General features: G+C 37.6%; 1 protein-coding gene across 1 annotated transcript in view; it reads right to left on the reverse strand.

The window, feature by feature from the left end:
• Window positions 1-26,021, reverse strand: part of CNTNAP2 (contactin associated protein 2) — a 1,058,280-nt gene that overhangs the window by 1,008,387 nt on the left and 23,872 nt on the right. Inside the window, exons 2-3 of the mRNA XM_058654907.1 lie at window positions 5,505-5,708; window positions 464-648 (exon numbers count right to left, since the gene is read on the reverse strand). Of these exons, the coding sequence (XP_058510890.1) occupies window positions 464-648; window positions 5,505-5,646 (327 nt within the window). The 5' untranslated portion in view covers window positions 5,647-5,708. The remainder of the gene's footprint in view (window positions 1-463; window positions 649-5,504; window positions 5,709-26,021) is intronic.

Genomic DNA, 26,021 nt, shown 5'->3' on the forward strand with positions numbered 1-26,021 from the left:
TTTAATGACATTATGTGAAAAGATGGAGCTTGTCAAAACACCTATCAATAATCATAAATTTATAAATACCTAAGCAGAATCCAGAAATCAGAAATTCCTACCAAATGCTTTCTAACATAGGCTGTCAACAATTTGCATATGATGCATACAAAGAGGTAATACAACGTGAAGAGTACAACCTAAAGTTGTTCTGAACTTTAAATAGCTCTAACAGCGTGGCCCACCACATTGAGATTATGGCTTAGGTACTAATATTTTAACAAATAGTTCAAGTTTTCACAGTTATTGCTTTAGAAACGAAGAAAAGGACATAGTTAAATATTGATCTTAAGTTGTTTCAATCCTCTTTGGACAAGAAAATGAACGTTGGATAGATAACTATAATGTTAACATGCATAGGACAATCCAGTAGGAGACTGAAGCAATCCCTGGCCATTGATTGCAAATTGCATTTCCTGTGTACCTCGTAGTCTAGGTCCAGATAGTCAAACTCGCCATTGGTGCGAAAGTGCTGCATGCTCCTGTCCAGAGTGAGGTTGATGCTTCGTCCCTGTCGCTCAATGACCACAGAGTGCCAGTGGTGGTCATCCAGCAGACTTCCTGTCCTCACGGACGTGTGGCCATAGATGGGACCAAGCTGGTTGCTTCCTGAGTCACAGGAGAGAATGAGAAACAAGGTCATGACTATTCAGTAGACTCTGGGTTAAGGAAAACTCTTTCATTGATATTGATCCCAGAAGGACATCCCACCATAGCTCTCCCTTTGGAGTTCACCCTGGGGACAGCAACTAATAATCCTACTTAGAAATAGCTTGAATTCCAAAGATAGGAACATTTTGGAAGATGGAAAAGGATTTCTCCATTAGAAAAGTGAGTGCTGGGCCCGGCGGCGTGGCCTAGCGGCTAAAGTCCTCGCCTTGAAAAGCCCCGGGATCCCATATGGGCGCCGGTTTTAATCCCGGCAGCTCCACTTCCCATCCAGCTCCCTGCTTGTGGCCTGGGAAAGCAGTTGAGGACGGCCCAAAGCTTTGGGACACTGCACCCGTGTGGGAGACCCGGAAGAGGTTCCAGGTTCCCGGCTTCGGATCGGCGCGCATCGGCCAGTTGCGGCTCACTTGGGGAGTGAAACATCGGATGGAAGATCTTCCTCTCTGTCTCTCCTCCTCTGTGTATATCTGGCTGTAATAAAAATGAATAAAATCTTTAAAAAAAAAAAAAAAAGAAAAGTGAGTGCTGTTTAGAATGTGGCGTGGGTTCTACCACATCTTGATGGGATAGGAATCCCGGTGTCCCATGAGATTTCCAATGAGAGGGTCTGACTTCGGATGCTGCACCATTAGTTAACTCAGGAGTCTGGGTATTTGGAATACTGACAGGGCTCTCTATTTTCTCATGCAAATGGAGACCAGCTCTTGCCTTCCAGGCTTACTGTGAAGGTTTAATCCATTTGTCCAGGCATAGAACTTATCGCAGCTCTGTGCACTGTACACATCCATTAAGTATAGCCTTTTATGATTGTTATCAGTACTGATGAAGACAACACAGCATGGTGACTTGCAGTTTTTACTGAACCCAAAAGTCACCACAGCAAGAGAAGCCTAAGGAAATATTCAATGGCATACATGATTTGCTCACTATTCCTTAAATTAAAATAAAAAAGTATATATTACTTCAGTTTTTAAAGGACATTCATAGGAACAAATACAAGTAAGAAGAAAAGTGGTTAGAACCCAAATTTTCTTCGTAGTTTCAACTCTGAATGCTGTTTTCATATTTTAGAATGTTCTTTTGTTCAGTTGAGTCAAGTATTGCTTCTTATGGTCAAACAAAATTAAATGTTATATAAATAGGAGTTATATACGATTGACTATCATATTAAATTTGTTAATATTTTTCCCTTCTTTCTGAGACTATTCATATTTGCTAAAATCTTGGACAGGAAATCACATCTTCACGTGGACAGCTAGGGAACTGCCCAGCCATTTCGTAACTGGCTGAGACGCTGCCAATGGGGAATGTCTTTCCTGAAGATTCTTGCCCCAGCTAGGAGGAGTCAGGGAACCCTTTACAACCCAGGACGTTTCCTAAAACCTCCTTTCGACAGGTACCACATCGCCTGGATCCCTTTACGTGCTTAACCCTGCCCTTTTTTCTTATTTACCTGTTGGCTTCACCAATAAAACTTTGCTTGCAAAAAGTTCCAGGTTTATTATGTCTATAATAAGTTGAGGAACGGACCCATTGAGCTTCTCCAGTTACCCCTCTCTGTCTCTCTCTCTTTTTCTCCACTCCCACTTCCCCTGCTCCCATCCTCCCCTTCCTTTTCTTTATTATTCTTCCTTTACCTACTTATTGCTTCTTTCATCATCTCCTTTTCGTCTGCCTTTGCTTCTTCCCTCTCTCCCTTCCTTCCTTCCTACATACCCCTCTTCCGATCGTGTCATTTGCTATTTTAATGAATTACCTCACATGTGTGAAGGGACTTCAGGCATTCATAGAAAATTACATTTAAATGTATTTCTTTTAGTGCAAGAATTAATTGAAATCCATGAATAGCTTTTTCATAATATGTATTTTCTACAAATTCTTTGCAGATTCTTTGGTTCATATGTACAGGTAAATGTCTCTGATTTTATATGCTTTTCCTAGATTATCTGTGGTTATTTTTTTTTTTTTTTGGTCTATGGTAAAACCAAATGTTTATATCTGATGATGAATGTGTGTATGTGTAGTGAGACAGGGAGTTTATTTAGATTTGGAGGAGGAAAAAATAGAGAGAAATAAGAGAAAAAAAGAAGCAAAATCAAATTTAAAAGGTATACTGAGTCTTTCTAATTTAAATATTCACAATGATGATGGAGAAACAGATATAACAGATATTTAAGTAATGATATTAAAGAGTGATACACACACACACATACATATATATGAAAATATTTCCAGTGAAATATTTGTGAATCTTTGTTAAGTTCTATAATTTGCTACTTATTTCAGTACTATCATGTCTGTAAAACACTGATATTGAAAAATTGCTTTACATATTTGCTTTGAGGAAAAAAAAGCAGAACAAATTTTAAAAATAAGTATCTTCAGATGTAGTCTACTCATATAATGGAATGATCTAGCCACATGCAATATACAGATTTTAAAATCACTTATATATTGTTATTACTAATATGCACATTCATAATTACAAGCAGAGAATATCATGTAGATTTGTGAGCAAAATATGTATGAAAGCATTTATACCTTCTGCATTCAGCCCATTTTTCATTTTTAAAATATATTTATATAAACATCATATATATCCCTATATGTATATACTCAAAATAAAAGTATATTATATTTATATCTTATACTCTAAATTTTAATTTCATATTTCTTGGTATTTCTTCCTGAATTAGTTATTAGCAAAAAAAAACCATTTTATTTATATGAACATAATTGTATATAGCTAAGTTTTTCCACCCAGTATGTATCATTGTCATTAATATCACAAGTTTAAATCCTTTATAAACACTGTCATTTTCTCCACTATGCCAACATATGTAGACTCTGATGATATATTGCAAATTGTTTTCTGAAAATATTTTCTGATTTATCAGGTGGCACAAAATGTCCTTATTTTTACATTATCCAAAACATTAATATTATAATGTTAACAGGTATTACTTGACAAGAATTTCTAGCTTTTTATTTTGTTGTGTCTGTCTTCCATGTTGCGGTTAAGTGTTTGAAATTTATAGATTTTTTTTATATGTGTTACCTTATTGTCTGGTTTCTATGTCTTGAGTCTTATTATCTTAATAATATAAAGCAGTATGATTTTCTATTAATGAATTACACCAACCTCAATATTTGACACTTGCAATTCCTGTATTTTGTGTGACGTTTTAGGATTGTTCAAATGTAAAAATGTATATTTTTGCTCAATTAAGTAATCGAGATAGTTCATGTGATTTTTTTTCTATGGTTTTTCTTGTAGAAGTTCTTGTTTTTTCTCAGAAGTTTTTCACCATAAAAGCTTTTATAATTAGGCATATGTTTTTAAAACAATGTATCACTCCTATATCCACAAAAAAGAAAATGAATGGAATTTGCATTTGCTTGTTATAATATATCTATTTAATAAAATTAACATATGGGACAAAAGTCCCAATAATGAATTCTTAACCCATTCAATTTTATGGCTGGCCAGGAAATAAAATCAGGAGAAGCACATTCTTGGTGTTCTTCTATGTGATTTTTGTCTTCTATCAGGATAGATTTAATGCATGAGTTGTAGCTATGCATATATTTTAGAGAGTCATGGATGTGTACAATTTTTAATATCTTTACTTAGAATCTGAAACTTTTAGCCAAACAAGACAAAAAGCTGCCATTGTGTCCATGAATTCTAATTTTGAATTTCAGTTATGATGTGGCTCTCTTTAGCTATGGCCAAATCTTAGTTGTGTTAATCATATAGAAATACACATAAATGCTATCCACTCAAACATAGAAAAACCCAGAACAAACAACTCTTTTGAATTCATTTCTCTCTGGACAACATTTCATTTCTCTGTTTCCTTTATTTGTGCTTCATTAGATTCAAAATTTTAACATCTATTTTCTTATTTGTGTATCTAAAAAATGTTGGTAGCACTTCTGTCCTTTTTACCCCATTGAGAGTAAATTATTAACTATTATGGCACCAAAGTCATTATCCACTTCTTTGTCTTGATTTTAAATTGCATTTTAATTGTATTCCATACATGCAACAACCTATTTTTTTTTTTTTTAATTTTCGTCTCTGGAACTATATATACTTTTTTCCCCTCCCTGTTCCACACATGATTTCCCTTACTCTCCATTTGAGTACCTTCTCCTGTCAGTATCACGGGGGGCAACTCCATGATAGAAAACTGTGCATAATAAGTATCATAGGCAACCCAGTTGTACTTTGAAAACTCACACAGATCATGCTCTAAGAAATCTCTAGAATTGCTACAAATTTTGCCTGTTACTGAAAATGGCACCATCATCTATTTTTGTTGCCCAAACCAAAATACTAGGAATGAGTTTTTATGTTTACCCATATCCTCTGCAATAGTATCCAATGCATCACAAATTGTGGTGACGTTACCAATAAAATGATGTCCCTAATAAATAGACTATATATAGAGACTAACGTATATTTGCATGTTCTTGCGCAACAACTCATGGAAACCAGTACCATCCTGTAAACAGTTCAAAGTCCTAGTTTGTCTCCGCGTGTTAGCACAATTTTAGGAACACCAGATTGTAATGCTATATGATTTAACACGTTCCATCAGAATCCATTGGGATCAGGGCAATGGTCAGCACTTGGATTTGTTCCCTTTTCTGAGAACTTGTGGGCTCCTTTAAAATCTTAATTGTAAAGGATTAAACACCATTAACATGTTTAACATATGTCACCTTAAACATTAATGTTTTTAAAGGGAATTTACTGGGTGGAAACATGATTGCCACTCAGAACATACCTAGATTTAAGCTGAGGACTAACTTGGCTTTGTTCAACTCCAAAGTGATGTAATCGCCTTGCTGCCCTTCCCCGTGCAATATCACCCCTTCGCTTTCAGAAGTCTTAAATTTCAAGGCAATGACATCTTTCAATGTTTTCATCTTCTTGTTTCTGAATCTATATGGTAATACAACATGCCCATCAAAGTTGATAACATCAGCCCCTAAAAAAAAAAAGCAAAGAACATATTAGGTTGGTTTTTGTATCATCTCTACCAATGAATTTATTTACAGAATAAATAAGAGTTAAAGTTCTTTCATTGAGAAATCTAGAGTCCCTGGTTTTAACTCTCTTACCTCTTTTGACATAGTGTATGTCCTAGCAGGATGTTTATGGAATAAACTTATAAAGAAAATCATAAAAGTCTCTATTTGTATGAAATTTTACTTCAGATTCATTATTCATATTAATATCATAAACTCAATGCATTATATTTTCCTAATTTTAGTTTTGAAATCTAGACTTTAGTACACAAAAAGGAAATTGTTGATTCTCCCTAAAGATTATGATAGTTGGTGGATTTTCTTGAGGAAATGGATTTTGGAATGTAGCTTTTGATGCTACATTCATTTTTCTATTTTTTTTATCCTGTTACATTTTTTATTAAACATTGCTATAGCTTTAAGGTTTATAACCAATTGCACTTAGAAAACTTGCTAATATTTACTCTTTCATTCAGAATTTCTTTTATAAGCTCCTTGCTTTTGAATGAGGAATTTGATACCAGTGTTTCTTATTTTCCTGAACAGACATACAAACACCCATATTGCACCCTAACTCCAGCAGTTCTGCGTCACACTTTGGAGGCATAAAGTTATGAAAGTTTATAATTTCTCTAGGAATATTGACACTTTTATACCACGACCAGAAATAAGGGGTTGTGATAATTTTAAATCAGCTACTTTTTCAAACCAGAAATGAAAAAGGAGATATTGATTATATAATGAAACTAACGGATCCTCAATTCACAGCATAGTTCAAGGACAAGCTGGAATGCTTCTTATGAAACACTGAGTACAAGCAAAAGCTGAGCCACCATTGTTGCTTCTTTATCATCAAAACAGTTTGAAGAACCCATTTGTGCTGTCATTTACTGTTTATATCATGGGAAACATAGTCTAACTTCATCGCTCTTATTGCTGAAGAAGAAGAATCTGGACAAAGCCAATGTTAAGATTTCGGGCAAGGTCTGGCTGAAGAAATCCACAGAGAGACCTTGGATAAAAATAATAGCAACTTTAAAGCCTCTCAATGAAATATTTTCTCCTTTCATGTCCTAGTTCTCTGGCACCTGTTTGCTCCAGCCACCACAGGGAATACTTTGGCTTGCCTTGTAAGTAAAGCAGGGCTCCAAACAAATCCCCCTGCCCAGTGGAGGTGCAGGGCAGCCAAGGCCACCTTCTGTCTTCTGTCATTCTAAGCTGTTCCTCTTATTTCGTTCTAGAAAGTAAGTTACTGCAAATACAGTTATTTCAACTATTACTTGAAAATAAGCCTACGTTTTCTTTCAAACCATGCATGAGTTTTGTGTGCAATCCTGTTTTGTAAAATAGTTACGCTTCTGAATGACAATATAGATACTATCACATTGCAAAAAGTTCAGAAACAAAACTGTAAATGTTTCATTTTTTTATCCTTACAGAATTGCATTTTCTGAGAGGGTAAATCAGACGTTGATTGTCATATGGGAAAAATAACTGAGCCTTTAAAATTTGCCTGCAAAAGACAATTACTCTTTAACTTAATCAAGTATTTTATCAGAGCTGAATTCCAATGGCAATCTCTTTATCATTGATGAGAGACAAAGAGGAGGGGAAAAAAAAGTGAAAACTCTTTTGGAAATTTCAGGTTGAAGCTATCGTCCAGCAGTTGCTTTTTATCCTGAAAAGAGAATAAATAAAGAGCGGAAGAAGCAAGTCCATGCTGAACTCCACAAAGTAACACTAAAGTCCGTTTCGTGTCAGGGCCAGTCGGACAGCAGACATATTATTGTTTCATACATTTTAATGTGCATTAATTGACATGAAACATGTCTTTTTCAGCTCTCAGGAAATGAATGGTTCTTGAGCTCCGAGCAGACAGTTCCTCACATCTCCTCCAGCAAGGGAATCTATGCTCAGTCGTAGGGTTTAAGGAATAACTGATGCTCACGTCCGTGGTTTCTTGACTCATTCTTGGGGCATTGCGAAAATGCAACACACAGAAAAAAAATGTGGTTAATTGTTTAAATAGCCCTAGCATATTAATAAAAGCAAGAGGGAAAGCTGTTCATGTGCACCAAATCTCATTTTACAAATGATGCCAATAGGCAGCTAGGTAAGTGATAAGGTGCTCTGTAAGATACAGGACTAAAGCAGAAGTGCAGGTAGAATGGATTTAAATACTTCCTTAACACGGGCCCTTCTCTTGTGTCTGTGATCTCAGAGGTGGCTTGAAAATCATAAAACCCATAGAAATGATAAATAATCTAGAATTCACACTTAAATATGTGTCATACATTTTTGAGAAAAGGAGAGGACATTATACAATAATGAAAATACCAGTCAGATTTTAGTTCTTTTTCCTATATAAACACATTAAAATTTCACTTTACATTTAATAATACGTTGTATTTATTTTAGGACAAGTTTCTTTGTCTTTCTAGTATCCTGATTGCTTATCCCTCTCTAGAATTAAGTTTTCTATGCAGTGATTAAGCAAGAATGGTTGAACTGGTAAAGCAATCTGAACAACAAAAATAGTCGAAAATTGAGTGTAAAATTAGTATTTCAGCAAACTCACAATTTTGTTTCTGGCAATGACTCATGAGAGCTGGAATGTGCCAGATGTACTAAAGCATTATGGCAGAGAATTCTATTGTTACAATTTTTTTTATTTTTTCCTTCTTTACTTTCTGAATCTGAGTAAGACATTTCAGAGCAATACTTACCATTTAAATGTTTGTAAGTACATGTTTATATACTTTACATACACCCACATTCAATCATTTGTCAAGTGTGGGAAATCTAGGACTTCTGAACATTTCAACCTCATGGCTACACTTTACATGAACAACCGCCAGCCTTCCACAGCGTCTCGTGTTGTCTGAGGTACTCATATTAACACAGTTACATGCAATAGTACGGATTCTCTGCTCTTCCCTCAAACCTGTCCAACACGGAAATTAGGAAGATGTTCCTCAAATAAACAGATTTTCCAAGAAGGTGGACTCCAAGCTCTTCCGTGCAACATATACCCTCAATAACATAGCCCCTCGGAATGCAAAACTGACCGATTCCCTCTCCAACTTCACCAAACACATTTCTTCATGCTGTGCTCCCTTCTTAAGACCAACAGTCACTTTTTATTCATTAACTTGGATTTTAGGGAAGTTCCTAATCGCGCATGATTCTTGTCCACTGGAAAATGGGTGAAAAGGTAAGCTTTCCTTTACAAACCTGCCTGTGTATCCACTGCTTCGTTGTTGTTGTTGTTGTTGTTTTTTATATTGACACTATTTTTTCCTCTGTTTTTAAAATTAATTCATTGATTAATTTTATTATTCCATGATACAGTTCCAGAAGCTCTGGGATTTCCCTTCTCTCCTCTCCAAATTCCTGCACCCCCCGACTGATTTCCCCTGTTTCATTACAAAAGTATAGTCCTTTACAATCAATCGTAGAAGTCCATCATTCTGCTATTTAAATGTACCCTGACCTTGTAGACCTGGATGGCTGCAGAGAGTCCAGCATCCTATAGCCAGGATCCACTCATAAGATAACATTCACAAAAGATCATTGACATAATCTTTTGAAGCAATGGGTTCTTTCTGTGAAGTTGAACCTCTTCTAAGGCACAGAATTTCCTGAATTATTTGTTTCTGTTTTCCTGCCTCGGGTAACTCTAAATTAAACGTGATCTGTGTCTGAGACAGCGATGTGAAAAAAAAAGACAACTATGCTACATTCCTCTTCTTAAAACCTTGGCTAGGGCCAATGATTCAATAAACGGGATACAGCCCCTACCCAAGATGCTGGCATCCCAAGTGGGCACCAGTAGGTGACCCAGGGGCTTGTATTTCAACCCCACTTCATACTAATGGCCTTGGGAAAGCAGACAATGACTCAAATGGTTGAAGCCCTGGTACCCACATGGGAGACTCGAATGAAGTTCCTGGCTCATGGCTTTAACCTGACCCAGAACTGGTTTTCACAGCCATTTCTAGAATGAACCAGAAGATGGAATCTCTCTCTCTCTCTCTCTCACTCTCTCTCTCTCCCTCTCTCTGTTTATCCTTGTCTCTCTCAGTAACTCTGACTTTCAAAGTTAATAAATAAAGTTTTAAAAATGTGTGAGATCAAGAATGTCACTTTCTCAGAGTACAGACCCATGATTGATGGCATATATTTACATAAATGTTGCATCTCTTTCTAGTATGATAAACATTTAAGACATGCATGGCTATTTTTATAATGAAGATATTTGTAAAAGGCTAAAACTATGACAGTATCAGATTAGTTTAACTACTAGTTATGTACCTAAATTTACATGTACATGTATCTATATCTATATCTATATCTATATCTATATCTATATCTATATCTCTATGTCTATGTCTATGTCTATATCTATATCTATGTCTATATCTATGTCTATGTCTATGTCTATATCTATATCTATGTCTATATCTATATCTATGTCTATGTCTATGTCTATATCTATGTCTATGTCTATATCTATGTCTATATCTATATCTATGTCTATGTCTATGTCTATATCTATGTCTATATCTATATCTATATCTATATATCTATGTCTATGTCTATATCTATATCTATATCTATATCTATGTCTATGTCTATGTCTATGTCTATGTCTATGTCTATGTCTATGTCTATATCTATATCTATATCTATATCTATATCTATACCTATATCTATATCTATATCTATGTCTGTGTCTATGTCTATGTCTATGTCTATGTCTATATCTATATGTGTATATCTATGTCTATGTCTATGTCTATGTCTATATCTATATCTATGTCTATGTCTATATCTATTAATAGAATTAAAAGAAACTGACCTACTTTAAGGTTAAAGAAATAACTTATAAATACCTTTTTTCTAACATGATCATTTTAGCATTTACTGATTTATTGAAATAAGATGGGTTTATTTTCTATATTTTTATTGTCAGATTACATCATGAAACATTGTAACATGATCATATTTGATTGGAAAATTACATTTTTGGCCCGCTTGGTTCAAAAATGAGTCAAGCAAATGTTACTAACGATTCAAAAATTTGTTGCTTAGACTTCCATGACTGAGGGGCAGGTGTTGAGCCAAGCAGTTCGGAAGCTGATCAGGGCACTCCCATGCTGTGGCTGCCTGGGTTTAAGGTCTGGCTCCACTTCCGATTGCGCTTTCCTACTAAGGGCTACCCTGGCAGACAGTCCTTATGGATCAAGTTCTCAGGGTCCTTGCCACTCACGTGGGAGAAGCAAGTCAAGTTACACTCTCCCATGTCCACACTGAGCCATTCCAGCCATTTGTAGCATAATAGGAGAGAACCAACTGACAGGAGCTAAGTCTGTGTCTACCTCCTTTTGTCTGTGCTTCAGATAAATAGCATTTTAAAAAGCCATGCTGTTTAACATCAAAAGAAGCAGAAACATTGCAAAACAAAACTGAGATGCCCACCGTGTCTTCAAATTGTCAAAACCTTTAGACCCGGATACACATATTCCCTGCCTTATGCTATGTTCTCTGCCACTCATAACCCACAGGAATCAGAAAATCAGAGCAATCCATTTCCAAGCAGGGTTATAACTCTAATATATCTGATAATGCAGAGATAATAAGTAATTTGTGAAAATCAGCATAAAGTCTATTTGTAGGAAATCCATGTGGAAGCTATTTTTATTTATTTTTGCAAATTGAAAAGTCAAACAAATTAGTCTTGCCTTTTCTGCAATAATATTGCTGTTTGCTGAAAATAGCTCTGAGGTCTATTTTTTTTTCTGCTGGGGAAATGACTATCTATAAGTATGTATATATTCTAATTAAGCATTACAGAAGCAAAGAAGAAAACTAGATACCAAAAAATTGTTAGATTTTCTTTTGATTTGAATTATTCTCCACATTTACCTTAGATTTTTAAAAATTATTACTCATTTAACCTAGTTTCATTTTAAACATGATTTTCATGATTGACATCCAACTTTCAGGACTGTTTAAATTAAACAAGCACAATTTGGTTGGACATGGAGCTGAGGGACTGGTTTTAGTTTTTTTTCGGAGACATTTTAAGATTGGTTTAATTATTTGAAAGACAAAGAAAGAATGGGAGAGTGAGAGAATAATTGATCATTTACCCACTAGTTCATTACCCAAATCACTGGGTCTTGAACGCTGCCCAAGTCTTGTCCATGAATGGCTGGGGTCCAAGCACTTGGGCCATCTTCTACTTTTCTTTGGTGCATTAGAAGGGAACTGGATTGCAAGTAAAGCAACTCTGACTGAGTCAGTATTTTGATATGGGAAGCTGGTATTACCTGTGGCAGCTTAGCTCACTGTGCCATGACATGAGCCCTAGGCAACGTGCTTTGAGTTTCTGTTCTCATAGTCATTTAAACAATCGTAAAGAACCATCAATAATTACTGTTGGTAAAGAGGGAGTGATTGGCAGCCAAGCAGATCATGTATCAATCAATATTTATTTTAATTTAACCAGCTTAAAATGATATATGTATCTATTTATGTGAAAGGTGCATTTATTTATTTGAAAAGCAATGAGAAGAGGCAGAACGAGACAGAATAATCCATGTCCTGGTTTACTTCCCAAATGGTCACAACTGCTGTGGCTATTCCAGGACTAATCCAGGAGCCAGGAGCTTCTTCCAGAAATGCCAGGTGGGTGGCAGAGGTGAAACTCCTGGGTCATCTTCTGCTGTTGATCCAGGTCAATAGGAGGAAGTTAGATCAGAAGTGGAACATCCTGGGCTCGAACTGGAGCCCATGTGTGATGCCTGTGTTGCAGTTGGTGACTTAATGTTCTGCAACACAGCAGCGACCCCGATTTATGTGTTACGTATTGGACACACACACACACACACACCTGTTTCCCATCTTCTGGCTCACTCCTAGTATCTGCAACACCCAGGGCTGGGCCAGACCAAAGCCAGCAGTCTAGAACTGACACACGTGGATGGCAGACACACTAATACTTCAGTGTCCCCGGTTATGTGCCAACAAGAACCTAGAATTGAAAACACAGCTGGGTCTTGCCTCCAGGTTCTTGCGTATACAATTCTGCTTGGCCAAATAGTGTAGCAATGACTACCTATCATGGTCATTTCTTGAAATGATCACAGTTTATTTTTAGCTCCCCTTCAGTTGTTTGCGATGTTCTGTGAACTGATAATATGACATCTATGGCCTTGATATCCTGGGATACACTGCCATTTCTGGGTTAGCCAATTGCAAGAAATAGTGAAAAACATGCTTTCCATTTACCAACTACAAACCTTTACCAACTACAAATCAACTAATCACCGCAAGGTCAGAAGCTGGTCACTAGCGATAGCTTGTATGTTCAGAGCCACTGAAGCAGCTCAAGGTAGCCAGCCTCCCCTTGGGGTTGGTGAGTAAGAGTCTTGTCAATACCAACTGTTTCCCAATATGTGAACCTTTGTACATCGCAAACGTTCCATTTGATTTTATGTTAAAACATGTTCAACAGAAAGTTTGATTACCATGCACTGTAAAAGAAGAATAAATAAAACTGTTTATCAAACAGTACAAATCTCACAATTGTTGGCAATATGATTTATATTTTGCTGCAAAGAGCTCTTTTAAAATAAAGTTTAATGAAGTCTGAAATCTCCTAGCAATCACTAAAATATCTTTTGTGTTTATGACCTTGTGTCAATGTCAGGACCACAGGGCTCCTAAGGAAAATGGCTGAGTTGTTTTTTTTTTTTTAAGATTGATTCATTTTTACTACAAAGTCAGATATACAGGGAGGCGGAGAGAAAGAGAGGCAGATCTTCTGTCCGATGGTTCGCTCCCCAAGTGACCACAACTGCCAGTGCTATAGAGATCCGAAACCAGGTGCCAGGAACTTCTTCCGGGTCTCCCACATGGATGCAGGGTCCCAAGGCTTTGGGCCGTCCTCGACTGCTTTCCCAGGGCACAAGCAGGGAGCTGGATGGGAAGTGGAGCTGCCGGGATTAGAACCGATGCCCATATGGGATCCCAGTGCATTCAAGGCAAGGACTTAGACTGCACCAAGCCCAAATGACTGAGTTTAATGAATACACTAAGAGATGAGCTGCCTGGAGAAACGTAAAGATGAACCAGACAAATCCAGACAGATGGGGGAACAGGATACTGGAGTGTTTGGAAGTCAATTCTCTGTGATTTTGAAACTTAGGGCTCCTGGGCCCAATGCTGTAGCCTAACGGCTAAAGTCCTCGCCTTGTTCAAGCCAGGAGTTTGTGTCTCAGCAGCCCACTTCCCATCTAGATCCCTGCTTGTGGCTTAGGGAAGCAGTTGAGGATGGTCCAAAGCCTTGAGACCTTGTACCTGTGTGGGAGAACCAGGAGAGGCTCCTGGCTCCTGGCTTCCAATCGGCTCAGCTCTGGCCATTTCGGCCACTTGGGGCGTGAGTCAGCAGATGGCAGATTTTCCCCACTGTCTCTTCACCAATGATTCTTACAGGTTCCTGGACATGCGGTGTGCAGTAGATGACTGGTCAGGTGGTTTTGGCTTATTTTCTTTCCTGGCCTCTTTGGTAACTAAATGAATTGGTAAAACAAACTTCACTTATAGTCAATACAATGAACAGATGCAGGGTGTGTTCTGAGTTCACATGTGCAGTGGTTTAGTCAACAGCATTGCTTCAGTTTTGGTTTGATTTCATACAGCTTTGGTGAAACTCATTTCAGGCATATGATAGGATTAAGAAAGATCAGAATTACACATGTTGTGAAATAATGTGCCCTCTTGCCTCGACTCGAGCAGTGAGGTCTTCTCTGGTGAAACACTAACTGGCTCCCCGTGGCGTGCCCCTGCATCCGTACACTTCAGTGCGTTGGTCACTGACAGAGTCCGATTCACTGTGAACTTGGGCAACGCTCTTAACTTTCTGACACCCGCATTCACCGAGACAGTGCTGAGCAGGTTTCATTAATTTATTGCTATCCATGAGCAATGCTCAGACTACTTGTTCAGGAACCAGCTTTGACAGGGATAACAGGATTTCAACCTCCAGACATCAGAAGTCACAACTTCATTGCTTAGAGAAGACGGCAGTTCAGACCAGTGAGGGATGAGGCGTTCTTCTAAAAATAATGGCGTGCGATGACTGATATTTTATGTTCTCACTTAGCATAGAGGTGTAGATGAAAAGAAAAAAAACACATATTTCTCCTTGATTAGAAAAACCAAAAGGCAAAAAATGCTAATGAATCACCAGAAACTGTCTGTGATGCCATTTTGGAGTATGTGGTAGGTATATGTTGATAATTTTTATTGACTTGTAGCTAACTGATGCTGCATAGTAATGAGATTCAGTTTTCAAGAAATGACAGAAATCCAAACTGTTCATATTTAGAAGTTGGTTTGGGATTGTGTTAAGCAGAGGTTGCTTCATTTTGACTCACGGAGTTGTTTGCCATGCATTGCTTAAATTTGGAATTGTCAAAATACAAGACTGAATAGAAGAAAAAAATGGGTTTGAAAATTCAATATCCCAATATACCATAACTTTCAAATAACTACACTATACGCCAGCAAAAAATGTTTTTCTCAAAAAAAATTGGGGAATCAAGATGCCTAGTGTTAAATTAATAGAGAGTATACAATAAAAGAGAAAAATCAATGCAAACCAGAGAAAAAGTGCATCATGTTTTCACTTTAGAATGTCATCCCGATGACTGTGCACCACGTCCCATATGAGCTGAGACGCTTTCTGACGTTTAGTTGCTGCTTTTTAATGGAAAACTAAATGTCACAGGAGCCATAATCTCCATATTTGACATAAGAGAGCATGAATTATTCAACTAATAAGAATTCACAAAAGCTACTAATGACAACTAATAGGATCAAGTTGGAAAAAAGATGCATTGAATTTTTTTCTGTCTTTGGGTAAGGTACCCAGTGATAAGATAATATTGTAACTTTAATTATGCAATATTTGAAAGAGAGACAGGAATATGAAGAGAGAAAGGATGTGATGCAGGAAGGACTGAGGGAGAGAAGAAGGAAGGGGAAGGAATGAAAATCAAAAGAGGTTGAAACAGAGGGTTGGCTTGTGGCACAGTCGGTCAAGAATTATAACAGTTAACCGATGTGACAGGGACAACAACACATGATGGCCAAGGTACTTAGGTCCCTGCATCCCTCATGAAAGAACCAGAGTTCCAAGCTCCAGGCTTCTCCCTGGTTAAGCCCAAGTGTCATGGCGATTTGGAAAAAGAACTTGCAGATAGGAGATAATTCAATCATCTATTCATATTCTCTCTCCCTCCCTGTCTCTCTCTCTCTCATTCCCTGTCACCTTCCCTCCCCTGCCCATCTCTCCCTCACTCGGTCCCTGTCTCTCTGCCTTTCAAATAAATAAAATACAGGATGTTTAAAAAAAAGTATGAGAAGCAATTGGACCAAGTAGGATCAGTGGAAGAAAACATAAAAACAAAACTTCATTAAGACTTTGAAAAGAATACAACCTTTTCTAAAAGAAAACATACATTGAACAGTGTATTACTTTCTTGTAAATGGTTTTGTCCTCCAAACATTAATATCTTCAATCACCAAGCAGATGGTAGTGAGAGATGAAGTCTTTGAAAGGAGGTAGATTATGAGTGCAGAGCCCTTGTAAATTGAGATTAGTGTCATAAAGGGACTCCTGAGAGTGACTGTGCCCTTCCCAGCAAGTGAGGACACAGCAAGAAGTCACCAGCTCTGAATGAGAAAGCAAGAGCTGCCCAGCCACCAAATCTGCTGGTGTTCAATCTTGGACATCCCAACCTCCAGAACTACAAAGAATGAATTCCCATTATTTATTAACTATCTATTCCATAGCATTTTAATAAAATCTCTAAAGACCAAAAGATTAAATCGGTAGGTGGAGTGGAGTTCAGCTGCAACAAATGCTAAAAATAAGTAAAACACTGGCGAACTCGGTATTGGATAAAGGTTGAGAGGGTTTTGAAGTTCATGTTAGAAAAACTTTGCGTAGTTCTAAATAGATCCTGTAGGGCAATTTAGGAGACAGACTAAACAAAATGAGAGGGCTGCGGAGAGAACACACAGATGACTGCGTTGTGGTGAAGCGTAGGTGGTAATGAACAGAACATTGACAGAGGATGAATAAATGCCATTCCGATGACTCTCCTGTAGAAATATGGAGTTTGCTATTGAACTACGAAGGGAAATAACAGTGACAAAATCTTCGCTGACATTTTCATGTTCTAGAATTCTAGCATTTTTTCAGAGACTTGTCATTAATGAATTTGGATATTTGGCTCATGGAAGTTTACAATAAGTTGCTGAATACGCGTAGGATTCTTTTGAGCGGCTGTAGCAAGATGTAAGAGCAAACTTTCAGGTTACCACATATGTATCAATGCAAAGGCAACAAGAATATTTGAATTAACTTTAGTGAAGTGATCAACAAATTGATGATCCTTCAATGGATAAACGCAATGCTGCATTCAAGAGTATGTTCTCCCATTCACCTCATGAACTTGTATTTACAGTAGTTGTGGTTTACAAGTAGAGCTTAGAACAGCAAATAACTCATTCCTTGCATGAAGTAGCTGAAACTAAGCTCTGTGATTGACATGTTGAAAATTACGATTCACTGGACACTTTCTAGACAGTAAATGCCGGGCTGAGCAGCATCTCAGACTCCAGGAGGGGACAGTCACAGGATCTAACAGATATCCTTTAATCTACATTTGCTTTAGGGTGAATTTCTAACATTTAATTAGCTATTTGATTATCACCTACTTTTTGTAACTTTATGGGGTGTATTCTACTTGAAACTTGGAACATAAAAACACACTTTTTGAGTCTACCAGGAAGGAGACATTCACCTATAGCTTCTGTAAGCCCTATAAAGGCTATAACTACACTTGGAGTTGAATTCTTCTATCCGGAAAATTTTTGATACATTTTTGTATAATTTACATTTTGCTTTTCTCTTTCTGACATAACTCATGGGTTTCTCTTGACGAGACCTGATGCTTTCTTTTGAATAAAGGCTTAAACAGTTACATGTCTTAGAAACCTGTTGATGAAATTGCAGAATTCTAAAACTCAAAGAAGCACAGCATTCTGACTCCAGAAAATACAAGGATAAACAAATGTCCCAAATCTGCATACATTTTAGGAATGATTTCTGCCCCTAAACCCTGAAGGTTATTAGTAAAGGAACTGAATAGGAAACAGGCCAGTTTGCTATAGTAGCTGCATGTCTTATTTTCAACCTTCTGAATTTGACATTTTTTACACTTTAGTCAATCCTAACATTTGATTCACTTCCCAGGGCATGACGGATATAATGCTGTTACAAGTGCTATTTATAGTAGGGTGGCTAAGTCCTTTAAATGTTAATGCTGGAGTTTCTTTTAATGCAGACCAGGAAGCATAGCACATGTCTTTATTCTGGGGGACAAATGGCCTGCTGAGACAGAAAATTTATGAAAAATTAAAGTGACAACAGCTTGCTCATGTCCCTGGAAGTGCGTAACTGACTCAGAATCTTAACCGCCCCACACTCTACGGAGGAACGCTGGCTTGGTCTTGGGACGAGGAGACTCGGTCTCATGTAACTGACTTTGGGCAATGAGTTAATCCCTGGGACCATAAAAGGCAGCAAGAGAACAGATAATCCCTTATAGCTTCCCTTCGGGTCCAATTGAACAATTTACCCTGGGAGACTGTCCAAGCTTACTAAAAATCATCTTTTAGATGTGAAGTTAGTTTGTACATGGAGAAATTCATTTTTTAGAACAAATTCACATTTACTGATTACTTTAGAACATTATGAAGCTGACTTTCACAAAAGAAATTAGTGTAAATCCCTAGACATGAAAACTGTCTCATGGGAAATAACTTTGGACTATTGGGTAATTGTATGTATTAGACATGGAATATGTAAATGAAACAGCATATTAAATCCTAAGTATAACCTATATCTGTCCTGATAGCTAAATTTTATGAGTAAATATTAGCAGTCATTGAAGAATTTGACAAAATAATTTATAGCGAACAATAGATTATATTTTCTTTGCCTTGAGAATAGTAAAATCAATTCCAAATAACTATCACCAAATTATTTCAATCCTAGAACATGTAAAAATTATTTGCTTACTTGAGAAAATTCAGGAAAATATTCAGGGTTGCAATTATCTGGGGGCAATAAGGATGAGTGTATGACCTTGAACAAATATACAGTAATATGCTAATGCCTTTCAGATGAAACATATCATGCCTTCCTCGATTTTCACTAATATTGGGTCTATCAAAATGAGAAATACCAGAAAGCCCTAATAAGCGTATTTTAAAATCACTGTCTTCTGTATGCATCCAGATCATCTGCAGTGAGAAGCTTAGCCTGTTGCACTACCAGCCCAGGGTTGTTGCTGGTAGGATTTGCTGAAAACTGTCAGAGCTCTAAATCACGCTTTCCTAGTAGGAGCCACTTGACCTTCTCCAAATCACAAAGCTGTTTACTCAACCTCCTTGTCAAAAACAGAGGGTGATGATAACGTGCTTTGTAGAACTGTAAAGCAATGAATGAGCTGATACATGTAAAAATACCAAAATGATATTTGACAGAAGTCACTGGTATCACATTAAAAAACCTTGGTTTAACTGACTTGAAATAAATATCCTCCTCTACCCACATTGGCATCATTTGCCCAGGCCTGGAAGAGCTAGGTCCTGATCCCATCACTGCACGGTACGTGCTCATGATCGTCTGCTTACTGCGCTGTACCCTTCCTCACATTGCACTCCCTGATTCCCTCTGTTTAAATAAAGCCACAAAACACAAGGGAGTTAAGTGAAGGAAAGATGTACGGCTGATTCTTAGCTGCAGCCAATGCGCTCTGTAACGAATTATGCTTCATTGGAACAAGTGTTCCGAGAGATCAGGAAAGGCCAGCGCTGGTGACTTGTCCAGGTATCTTCAAGTAGCAATTTTCTTGTGTTTTTTTAAAGTACTAGCTTTCCAGTGTGGACTTTCATTCATTCATTCCAGCATAAAAACAATCGTTATTTATGTATAGCTTATGAGTTTGGTAACCCAGCAGATGACTAGTAGATTTCAACTTAGGAATCATTCTCACTGTATCTGGTTGAATTAATGTATTGTATGCTATCTATTTTGTATAATTTGAAAATCACCAAATGCAGTTAGTTTAAGGTACTGCTCCTGCATGGGAGATCTAAAAGAAACTCCTGGTTCCTGGCTTCAGATTGGTTCAGCTTCGGGCGTTGCAGCCACTTGTGGAGTGAACCCTTGGACAGAAGATCTTCCTCTCTGTCTCCCCTCCTCTCTGTGTATCTGCTCTATTTTTAGCTTATCACATAAGATTTTTTTCCAATATCTGAAACAATCTTTAAAACATTCACTTGATCTTTTTCTCTGAAGTTTTGATGATTTGGGGCATGGATTAAGGTGATGCATGTTAGAGTCCTAGGGTTAGAGAGAACCATGAAATGCAGTTCCAGCCCTGGTTTATACAGTTCTGTATACCCTCAGGAAAAGAGGATTGTGTTCTTTCTTAACCTTTCCCTGTTCAATGAAACAAAAACGAGCCATTGTGAGGATTGCCCATACTTTATATTAAAATATTTTTTTTTTCCTGGAGTAAAAGTAAATCCCTGTCCCTGTGGTATCTGTTGGATGGAGAATTCCATTACAGATGACATTGGGATTACACTTGACCAGCGACCGACAAATATACGGTCAAGTCAGCCCACACAAGTGAGATACAAGCAATTACTTCTTGTACAACACAGGTAAACTTATTTGCATTCCTGCATGTGTGTACAGAATCTGTTCTTGGACAAATCTGAGCCAGAACTGGCCACAGGTTTTAAAAAGAAATCAAACATGAGGGCAATGAAGTGAAGGATTCTCTCTGGCCACCCCCATTAAAGTCATCACCTGTTCTCCCCTTCCGTACTCCACCTGCCTTCAGCCAACACTGCAAAGACTCTCACAAGGAAATGCATATGAAGGTGTCAATATCTAATGAGGCTTCAAGTGCTTAAGACATTCATATGAATAGGGCTCAGAAAGTAGGTTGCATGTGAAGATGAGTCCCTCGTTTCTGAAGTTATCCCTTATACACAGCATGAAAGAAATCACACTGACAATGTTGCAAACACAGGCACAGCGTGACACTCACGCACTCACCGTTTCCATTTTCCTCTAATGCCAGCATTTCCTCTCCCTCGAAGTCAAGAATTTGCCCAGCATGGGAGGATAACAGTGGTGAAACCTAAGCTACTTTTACTGTTTGGAAGTTTCCTGAGTAACATGCTCCCGGCTCACACAGTTGTAAGGTTTCGCTTTGATATGCTTTGACTAAAAATGTATCCTATCAAATCTGATATGGCTATTATTTTCTCTTATCAGTTTTCGTTTTTCGCTTCCTTGAATCTGCTTTTTAAAATGTTTGATCATGCATTTTTAACTAATTCTTATTTTTAAGATTTATTTTATTTTTATTGGAAAGTCAGATACACAGAGAAGAGGGAGAGACAGAGAGGAGGACAATCTTCCGTCTGTTGATTAAATCCCCAAGTCTGGAGCCTCTTCCAAGTCTCCCAAGTGGATGGAGGGTCCAAAGCCCCTGGACCATCCTCAACTCCTTTTCCAGGCCATAAGCAGGGAGCTGGATAGGAAGCAGGGCTGCCGGGATTAGAACTGGTTCTCATATGGGATCCCAGAGTGTGCAAGGTGAGGACTTCAGCCACTAGGCTACCATGCTGGGCCCCTTAACTAATTCTTTAAACTTCTCCTTCAAATCTCAGTCCAGGAGATAGCCCCCTTTTTCCCTTTTGAAATGTGATTCAGAAGGCTCATTATATTTTCATTAAAATACTCTTTTAATAATATACCTATTTAATTTTTCTTAGAGCATGTGTCATTGATTAGTATTACAGCTGAAACACTTTAATGAATTTTTCTTGGAATTTTCAGTAGGAGACTGCCTTTGGTGACATGCCTCACTGAATTTTCTACCATTTCAAGTTGGGCTGTAATGAGGTTCTAGGGCTTAAAGGCAAATTTGTTTGAGAAACATGACTCCATTTTTTGACTTACATAGTATCTTGTGTATATCTTGGCTCCAAAATGTCTTCAGGAACACATAAAAATTTGGATAGTGAATGCAAGTGAATTTCTCTCTGCTATTACTCATTCATATCTGCGCATCACTGCATCAGAGGACAATTGTTAAAAAAAAAAAGTTTCCGAATAGTGTAACAGAAAGCAAGGCACTGATAAAATGATTAAGCTGGAAGAGAATTTCAAAACATGCAATGATTCGTTCTGAAGGATTGGCCAGCTGACATCCTGTAAAACCTTCACATCTGCACTCTCTATAGATGTGTAGGTCTCCCAAATGCAGATGGGAGAGAGTTTACTGGCAATGTTGTTTTCCAGCCAAGACACAAGGGACACACACACCAGTAAGAGTGCCAGATGAGTCACAAGGCCACTGCAGTTGTTTCTGTTTTCAACTCATTCTTTTTTAACCAAATTCCTGTTTCTCCTAAATCAGAAGGAATCCAATCGGAATCACGTAATTGTTTTGAAAACACTTATTTTTAAAAAGAAGCAGGAATTCTCAGGGATAATGGAGAGCATATAATTTCCATATAAATAATCCATCAGTGGAAATCTGAGATATTAAGTGGCATGTTACTGCTTGACTAGTCCTCAACTCCATTGTATTTCTCCTTCTCAACACACTGTATAATAGCTATTCCTTATTTTTTTCCCTAAAGTGAGTAAGTGTTTTGAAGAGGAAGATGTCCTTTGTGTCATTTTATACTTGATGTATACACTAGAATACGTGTTTTGAACATGGGTGTTGTTATTACTATCTACTTTTACAAATCATTAAAAGTAGACTATTTGACATATTCCAAACATGAGTTGGTCATTAGTACTCTTGAGAGCTCTCTAGAAACAGAATTATATGATTAATTATCCATTTTGCCTCTCCCCATAATATCCATTTCCTCTCTGTTGTCATTGTTGGATGAGGTTTCATTTCACTTAAGTGCACAGAGACTCTTTGTTCTGTAATTCAAAGCAAGGGGACTCGCGTCCCTGACACAGACCCCTTTCTGACTGTAAGTCAATACTGGCAGCCCATTCCCTTGTAATTTCTTGCTTGAAGGGTAAGCGTATAAATCGGTTATGATCAAGATAAGGTGAGGCAAATATGCTGAAAAGGCCTTATGGGTAAGGATTGCTGATTCTTAAATATTTGACCTCAGAGCAGATGGCCTCATCCTGTGGCCTTTGAGATATGGAGAATACAAATATGACAACTACAGGGTTGCCAACTCTTGTTCACCAAGATGGGAGCCAGACACAAGACCAGAGCAACACAGTGGGGTACGAGAGTGGGTTCGCAAATGATTCTCGGATCACCAGGCCCGGCAGTCAACTCTCTTAAGTAAACCCTCATCCTTTGGGAATTTAACTTTCCTCATCTGTCTAAATTTAAATTGGTTCTTGTTTTTGGAGATTATACAAATTTAATGTATAGTTTAAATTTTCTTCTAAAATTATGAAGGTTCAAAGCATGGGAAAGGATGGATTGTTGTCCACAATTTGTCTAGGAATGAGAAAGTCCAGGACAGAGCAGAGGTTGCTTAGACAAAAGTGCAAACCAAGTCTTCTTTTAATAACAAAAATGCAAGTTTAAGTAGGCCCATGGCTACAGAACTAAGTAGAACTGCTTTTCCCTTCTCTTTATCTACATGTGTTGACATTAAACATAGTTTAGACTAAGGGGATGTAAGCAGATAGTATGTTCATGTGCTGGCTCTGATTTCAATTGGCAAATATCTCTTATAAACAGAAAGCGAATCCTATTCAGTCCAATTTATAGTGCTAAGACAATTCAGCAAAATGTCAACACAAGGGGAGCATGGTTGCCTTGAACCCACTGTTCCTTGTTGATCACAATCCTCATTTTATTATTTTTTTCTTCTCTCTTTGTGGTGCCAATTAATGTCTTACTGGCAGCAGCTGATCCCCAACCTCCCCTACTGCTCAAAGGCCAACCAGTGGCTCATTTGCACATCCACGATTGTTCTCCCGCAATCAGCGAAATGATCATGTTTCTTGCTTGATGAGACCGATGAATAAGTGATCAAAGGCCAGTGGGAGCTGCAGTGCACAATTACTCTGCTGCTAAGAACTGCTGACCTGAGTCTATTGATTCGTTAGTTCCTTCTGTTTTAGAAATCAGCATACAAGCCATCACATTTGGTTTCCTGATAGAAGCACACAAGGGGAAGGCAAGATTGTACAGTTTCGGTGAAATAGCGTGAGTGGTCAATGGTACAAGATGGGCCTCATGAGAATGGAAGCTCATAACACTGCCATCTTAACTAGTTGCACTTTTTGAAGTGGATAGGAGTAATTAATCTCACATTTTTAAGTGTGAGTGGTTACTATTTTTTTTTTTTGGCTTGGATGTAAATTCAAGAAGGAAAAATACAAACTATATTTTTGAAGAGTGGGGAAGTGTCCTATACTGAGATTAGGGATGAATTACAAAGCATTTTGAGTCGCAGTGACACAATATCCATTGCCCACAAGAGGTCTTTCCAACTGCCCAATTCTTGGTTTACTTCCTTATAAATTCGTAAGTACTCACTGAATTATAGCTGAACCCTTACCTCACTATGGAGCCACAACTGATAATACAAAGATTATGTCTTTGCAACATCACACCTTCCTCAAAACTCTTGGTATTTTGTTTAAATATCCTATAATGATTTCAAGTAATGTAAAATGTAATTGTTAACATGACAGAATGCAAAATTTTGTGAAAAATCTTTCACATTATTCAAATGTTTTCTGACAATAATTCAGTCTTTTTTTCTAACTTTTTGGCAAACATAGCTGTAGTCAACATTCAACTATGGGTTGTAAGACTGGGTAAAGGTGAATAAAGAGGCATTGCTTGAATTCAATGGGATTAAACGGTAGCACTGTGATTCCAATTGACATGAGGCAAAAAAAATAGTTCAGGCAAAAGTAACATAAATGTGTCTTCAGTACCATAAAATGTGTCTACAGTACCATAAAACTTCAGTAAGTATAGGATTTTAGTTGAAAAATAAATATTTTTAATTTTTAGTATTATTATTATTATTTTTTAAATTTGTTTTATGACACAGTTTCATAGGCTCTGGGATTCTCCCAACCCTTCCCCATGCTCTTCCACCATGTTGGATTCCTGCACATCATTGCAGTATTACAGTTCATATCTAGTCATGATTAATAAATCTTATTTTATATATACCACTGCCTTTAATTTTACTTGCTGACTCTATGAAACTCCCTATAGACAAAAGTATGATTTTTTCTATGCTTTCCTACTTGGGTTTATTAACTTTTAACACTTCATTTAAGGTATTCACTTAATCAACACTTACTAATTTCCTCCAATATATCATACTAGATGCTTGGGGTAAAAAGATAAATATAACACATAGCCAGGTCTAAACTGCAAAGAAGCAGTATAAGCCATTTTGGAACAATCAAAGTGTTTACCTCAAATAATTTTTGCATGTTTCTACAGTGGGAGATTCCCTTATCCCTAGCTGCCACTTGGCAGAGTGACAAGGTGATTTTTAGATTATAGATAAATACGAAGGTTCAAGCTCTTTCAGGTTTGAAACAGGGTGGCTGGGGGCGGGCTGCAGAGTTAGAGTGTCCAGGCTTATGATGGAGACCTAAACCGTCTTAGCTCTCTGCTCTTAAAGCTGTTATCCAACCTTCCTAAAACCTCAGATTCTTCCTCTATTATACAACATCCACGTCGGTCTCATAACATCAGGAGCGAATATTAAATGAGTCAAAACACCGAGTCTTAAGAACATGGTTACACAATTTCAAGCATCAAAATATGCTGGTCATGTTTTATTACACGGTGCATCAGAAGAATAAATCTCTGTTTATCATCAAACTGAGGCAAGAAAGGAAGAGGAACCACATTCATTGGGCTAAATAGGGGAATGCTTCTTTAATGATGGGAAATAGAAGATGGGTGCATAGAATAAGTCTATCCTTAATGAACCAGCATGGCCATGGGACCTACACCTGCTGTTTGGACTGCAGCCAATGGGAAGCTGCAGCCAGCAAGCCAGATCCGCTCCAAAAGAACAAAGGTGATGGAGGTTGAAAAAAAAATCTGTGCTTGCAACAGATTCAAAAA

Source organism: Ochotona princeps, chromosome 25 (assembly GCF_030435755.1).
Source record: "Ochotona princeps isolate mOchPri1 chromosome 25, mOchPri1.hap1, whole genome shotgun sequence".
Classification (NCBI taxonomy): domain Eukaryota; kingdom Metazoa; phylum Chordata; class Mammalia; order Lagomorpha; family Ochotonidae; genus Ochotona; species Ochotona princeps.